Source organism: Setaria italica, chromosome V (genome assembly GCF_000263155.2).
Source record: "Setaria italica strain Yugu1 chromosome V, Setaria_italica_v2.0, whole genome shotgun sequence".
NCBI lineage: Eukaryota > Viridiplantae > Streptophyta > Magnoliopsida > Poales > Poaceae > Setaria > Setaria italica.
The window spans coordinates 10729380-10735622 of record NC_028454.1 but is presented as its reverse complement, the minus strand read 5'-3'; the positions used below and the strand labels follow the sequence as shown (position 1 = coordinate 10735622).

General features: G+C 49.5%; 1 protein-coding gene across 1 annotated transcript; it reads left to right on the top strand.

The window, feature by feature from the left end:
- The first annotated feature begins 1190 nt into the window (after positions 1–1190).
- On the top strand, positions 1191–2982 carry LOC101758127 (acyl transferase 7-like). The gene is given in 3 exon segments (XM_022826405.1): positions 1191–1979; positions 1982–2059; positions 2062–2982. Coding segments are annotated over 3 exon segments (1293 nt in total). The 5' UTR covers positions 1191–1348; the 3' UTR covers positions 2646–2982.
- The last annotated feature ends 3261 nt before the right edge of the window (positions 2983–6243 follow it).

Below are 6243 nucleotides of genomic sequence, written 5' to 3'. Positions count from 1 at the left end.
ACTAACCGCTCCGTGTTGCCGCTTTATACCAGCTCTCTCCTCGCTCTTTTTAGCGACGACGCTCTCCTCTCACGCGTAATCCTAAACTAGCGGCAGCTTGTCCCTATCTCGCTAATCCGTTCGACAGATGATTGAATATTTCTCTTTTGAAATGATGATTGGCCACCAGTTATACCACTCGATCGATCGCTTCTCCAATCGGAAATTTCAGATCCGGAATGGTATAAGTGGTGGCGGCGGCGACGACGCGCCTTCGTTTGGACCGTGTCCATGGACCTGGCCAGTAGTAGCTTCCGTTTCTTCGTGCCTTGCTTGGAGGAAGCAAAGAGTATGGGAGCGTGACTTCACCCCGGAACGCGTCGTCGTATACGTCTCAGCTCCGAGTCATTTCCTGTTGGGAGATCTCTTTCAGAGGTGATGGTGAAAGAGACGCGGTACTGTAGGAAAGACTTTAGAAGTAAAGTACCGGAGATTAAAACATATACTCCGAGAAACTTGGAGAAGCATAGATCGTCTCTTCTCTGTCACTGTGTCAGAATAGACAGGCAGGTATAACAAATCAGTTTCAGGCTTTCAGCAACTGCCGAGTGCCAAGGATCATCATATCTAAAATGGAGTAATCAGTAATTATAAGGCTAGCATTGTCCATGCTAATTCAGGAACAACTGAACCAACACAAGTGCTTGTACCCTGCTATTGCAAAGCTTCGCTGTAAGTGCCGTCCGCAAACTTACACCAAACACCTAGAAAAGTTAAAACGATCTATAATTTGAATTGCAAGAAGTATATAATTTGAATTGCAAGAAGTATATGAAATTAAGAATGACAATGAACAATGCAGATTTATATTCAGAAATGGAGTGCATCAATGTAGGTCCAGAAGTAGAAGTAGGAATGGATGGTCGCATGGAGACGAAGAAGCTGAGAGCAGCATGAGGTGATGCAGCCCACACGAGGGTACAGTGCCCGGAGCACGAGTCTGGGATTGGATAAAGCTTGGAAAGCCCCAGCTCGGCTCCACCGTGGCTGGCAGCTGGCACCATCTCCTCTGACCCCGACGCAGCAACTCCGCTCCGCCGGTCGCCGGAGCAGAAATCCCGAGCGCGTGGGCCAGCCGACGCCTTCCCATCCGACTCTCATCCTCGTCACCATGCCCCGGTCCACGCACCTATAAATACGCTCTCCCTTCCCTTCCGAGCCCAGTCAAGCCAACAACCAAATCAAATCAAAGCCAAGCAAAGGGGGAGCAGAGCACCAGCAGCCACCAGCTCCAGCTACCTGGTCATCCCACCCGCCCCCTCCTCCGACCTTCCATCCAGCAACTCGAACCAACTCCATTCCGGGATTCATGGCGGCGGCGAAGTCCATCGAGCGGCTCGCGGCGCGCCGCGTGGTCCCGGCCGAGCCCACGCCGGCCGGCCCGCTCCGCCTCTCGTGGCTGGACCGGTACCCGACGCAGATGGCGCTGATCGAGTCGCTCCACGTGTTCAAGCCGGCCCCCGACCGGGCCGTCGCCGACGCCTCCGCGAGCCCGGCCAGGACGATCGAGCGCGCCCTGGCTCGCGCATTGGTGCACTACTACCCGCTGGCCGGCCGGCTGGTCCTCTCGGAGGACGGTGCGCAGCAGGCGGTGGACTGCAGCAACGCCGGCGTGTGGTTCACGGAGGCCGCGGCGGCGTGCAGCCTCGAGGACGTGGACTACCTGGAGGCCCCGCTGATGATTCCCAAGGACGAGGTCCTCCCGCCCACCCCCGCCGCCGGCGAGGAGGACGAGCGCGCGCTCGTCCTGCTCGTCCAGGTCACCTCCTTCGCGTGCGGCGGCTTCGTCGTCGGGTTCCGGTTCAGCCACGCGGTCGCCGACGGTCCCGGCGCCGCGCAGTTCATGAACGCCGTCGGCGAGCTGGCGCGGGGCGGGGAGGTCGTGTCCGTCGAGCCGCAGTGGGGCCGCGACGCGATCCCTGACCCCGCGGGCGCCATGGTAGTGGCTTCCCGACCCCCGACGGCGCCAAGCGGCTCGAGTACTCGGCATCGACATCTCGCCGACTACATCAACACTTCAAGGCCAGTACAGCGCGGGCGGCGGCTGGTGCTCGGCGTTCGAGGTGCTGATCGCCAAGGCGTGGCAGAGCCGCACCCGGGCCGCCGGGTTCGAGCCGGACTCCCCCGTCCACCTATGCTTCGCTATGAACGCGCGCCCGATGCTGCACGCCTCCCTCCCGCACGGCGGCGCCGGGTTCTACGGCAACTGCTACTACATCATGCGCGTGTCGGCGCCGGCGGGGAAGGTGGCGGGCTCCTCCGTCACGGAGGTGGTCAAGATCATCAAGGACGGGAAGCGGCGCATGCCGGCCGAGTTCACGCGGTGGGCGGCGGGGGAGATGGGCGCCGGCGGCGTCGACCCCTACCAGATCACCTCCGACTACCGGACGCTGCTTGTGTCCGACTGGACGCGGCTCGGGTTCGCGGAGGTGGACTACGGGTGGGGCCCGCCCGCGCACGTCGTGCCGCTGACAAACCTGGACTACATCGCCACGTGTATCCTGGTGAAGCCCTGGGTCCACAAGCCAGGGGCGCGGCTTATCACGCAGTGCGTCACCCCGGACCGCGTCGCCGCTTTCCACGAGGGCATGCTCGACATGAACTGATGAACAGGTCTGTTCTCTCTTCTCTGGAGGAGAGGGAAGAGCGAGTCAATCAGAGAGAAGCCGAAGGCGAAAAGGAAGCTCGTGATCAAGGTTAATGACGTGATTAGGCGGGTAATTAGAAATGGTTGTTGGTGTCATGTGGGGATTGGTATTGTATTAGTTAACTAATGGGTGGGATTGGATGGGTGGTGTTGGTTAGCGATGTGTGCGTAGCACCGCCTGAATAACTGAGCTCCTGAATTCAGGAAGGTTTTGGGGAACTGAATTGTACTTGCATTTGGTGGGAAGCCACCACCTGATTACACCAATATTGAATTATTATTTTTATCTTCGATCATACTACTAGTATATACTATGAACTAATTGACAGCTGCTAGTTAAAGAAGTTATTGTTCCGTTGAGCGTTCCAGGTTTTCTCTTTCAGAAAAAAGAGAGCTCCAGGTTTTATGTCCAATGCTGGTAGTATGACTGCGTGCTCACTGGTCACTGCTCAGCAGATCAATGGTAGCATCAGTCAGGGATGTTAGTACATTGACACATTCTTCAGTCTCTTTCTTCCAGTCCATTTCTGATCTCCAATAGAAGGACTTCCGCTCGTATTTTCGGTGACAAAAGAAACAGGGAAGCAGAAATTCCCCAGTGTCAGCCAGACAAAGGCATCTGATGCTGCAGTTGCCCACTTGCAATGCAGCGCCGACAGGGCAACCGCAATGACCGACGCAGATCGAGCAGAGAACGAGCTCATGGCCGGATTTCAAATCGTTTCCCCATCCAGGGAACCGTATTATTTATATCTTCCCAGTCAGGTTAATGTTTCGGTCAGAAATGACATAAATTGTTCTGTTCTGGATTCTTTGGTCGGATCTAACTCCAGTCACAGATCAGTGATCAGTCAGTATGCAGAGACCAGACTAATAAAAACCTGGCTGGAAAAAGATTCAGGATGCGAACCTTGCAGTTGGCACAGAATCAAAAATCTGACTGATCCCATCTCCAGCCTATCTGCTCCTTATTAACCAGCTGCACTGTCTGCTTGCTTATTCTTTCACCAAGTGGGCGCGAAAGATAAGCAAGCCAGGAGGCATAGTTGCCGTCGCCATTGGTATCCTCCAGTGAAGCATGCAGGTGCCGCCATGGGGTGTTTGGATACACTTTACCTGTCACATCGGATGTTTGATACTAATTAGGAGTATTTAATATAGTCTAATTATAAAACTAATTACACAGATGGAGTCTAATTCGCAAGACGAATCTATTAAGTCTGATTTTTTTTTGAAGGAACAGGAAGGGTGAACCCCTACTGAAATAAATTAAAATGAGAGTAAAAGTACAGGTACAAACTGAGAGGACAGGAGTAACAAAAGCAAAGCAAGACAAAGAACATCTAAGAAAAGCAAATGAAAACAAGGCGATCTAAGGGAAGAAGAGCTAAGCTACAAGAAACAGCTGGAAAACTACAGAGCATTAATCCAGTGTAAAATATCTTCCTGAAGTTGAAAGTTTACATTGTGCTGAGCAACCGCGCGCAGTTCTGAAATGAAATATCTTTTGACCCCTTGGACGGAAGGAGTTGAGTTGGAGAAGGTCCATTCATTTCTAGATGTCCAAATGCTCCAAGACATAAGAATGATAATTTCCATGAAGAAGCATGATCGGAGTCGTCTCCTGATGGCGTTAAAGATGGAAAAGGGCTCTCTCGTGGCGGCAAAGGTGATGCCAATGGCTGCCCAACAAGCTTTAGCAAAATTGCACCGAAGGAAGAGGTGTGATGCTGTTTTCCTTTTCTGGAGAATATACATTTCACATGTAAGGTATTCCACTGCATGGATCTCCTGTTTAGAATATCTCTTGTGTTAAGCCTATCTTTGAGAAGTAGCCAGAAAAAAACCTTATGCTTTTTTTGACATTTGGACTTCCATAGCCAATGGTGAATTGGGTGGATCTCCTTTTCTCCGATCAATGCTTTATAGGCTTTAGCAACTGAAAAAGAAGCATTGCCCTATTAAGCCTAATTAGTCCATGATTTGACAATGTGGTGCTACAGTAACCATTTACTAATGATGGATTAATTAGGCTTAATAGATTCGTCTCGCGAATTAGTATAGGGGTTCTGCAGTTAGTTTTATAATTAGCTCATGTTTAGTCCTCCTAATTAGCATCCGAACATCCGATGTGACCCTCTTAAAGTTTAGTACCTTGCATCCAAACACTCCCTTAGCCGATAGGCCCTGCCACACTACCACACTCAAGTTCTAAGCAGACGAGTCCTAGTCTATGCACATATGCCAATCAAGACTGGTTGCAGGGACCAGATCTCCATGGATCCATGCTCCTCATGAGTCATGCCTAGTTGACCACGCTAGCAACTTGCAGTAATCTTCTAATCTTCTTGCACTCAGCTCACCCAACTCCGGCAGTGTTTCGCCGTCTTTGATGCTCTTCTGCATGAAAAGAGCAAAAGAAACATTCGTCAAAAATGCTTCCCAGAAACCCAACAATCCTTATTCATCTGAGAGGACAGAATCATTTTGTCCAATATTCACTTCTTTGTTTTCCCTAAAAGAGATCAAAGAACTAGAGAAATTGCAATGCACTGCAGGATTCAAACAATACCATTGGCTGCTTAAACTACGACCACAACTTCCATGACCTAATTAGAAAGTTCCTTATAATTAAATAGATATAGCATAGTACTCCTCAGTTATAAACAAATGGTCTAGCATACAAAATGATCTGATCTAGTCGCTCATTGTCTCTATAATCACTGATAGTGTGCAGCCTTGTGGTTGTCTGTTTCGGTCTATCCTGCGGTGTCCAGCTTGCGGTTGGTTAATCCTTCTCACTATCTGCAAGGTCTCCTAAACATTTGATCCGCCACAGGAACTGGATCAAGATTCCAAGAACTAGGCTAAAGGAAACATATGAAAGTAACACCAAGTTGTACCAAGCCACCAGCCCCTATAGTTTCACGAATCAAGTAAAAAATGTCAGCACATGATCCCAGGAATCCACTACTAGGACCACCAGCAGGAATTCCAAGCTGTGGCAAGGCACAGATCGAAACCTATAAATCAAACATGAATCCAGTACAACTAGATTAACAACTCTAACAAGTCAGCTCTTTTGTTTGAAAACATAAGTATGACGGCTACAAAAATGATACGCAGAATCTGACAAAATTGTGGACCTGTTTAACTAAACATCGCACAACATATCCGAAATACTGACAAGCATATGCTTGATGCCCTGAATATTAGGCCCCGTTTGTTTCTTTAGGATCTCCTAAAATTCTTGTCACATCGAATGTTTAGATACTAATTAGGAGTATTAAACATAGACTAATTATAAAACCAATTGCACAGATGGAGGCTAATTTGTTAGATGAATCTATTAAGCCTAATTAGTCCATGATTTGATAATGTGGTGCTACAGTAAACATGTGCTAATGATGGATTAATTAGGCTTAATAGATTCATATCGGGAATTAGCCTCCATCTGTGTAATTAGTTTTATAATTAGCTCATGTTTGATCCTCCTAATTAGCCTCCGAATATTCGATGTGACATGAATTTTAGTCTGGACTAAAGATCCAAACACC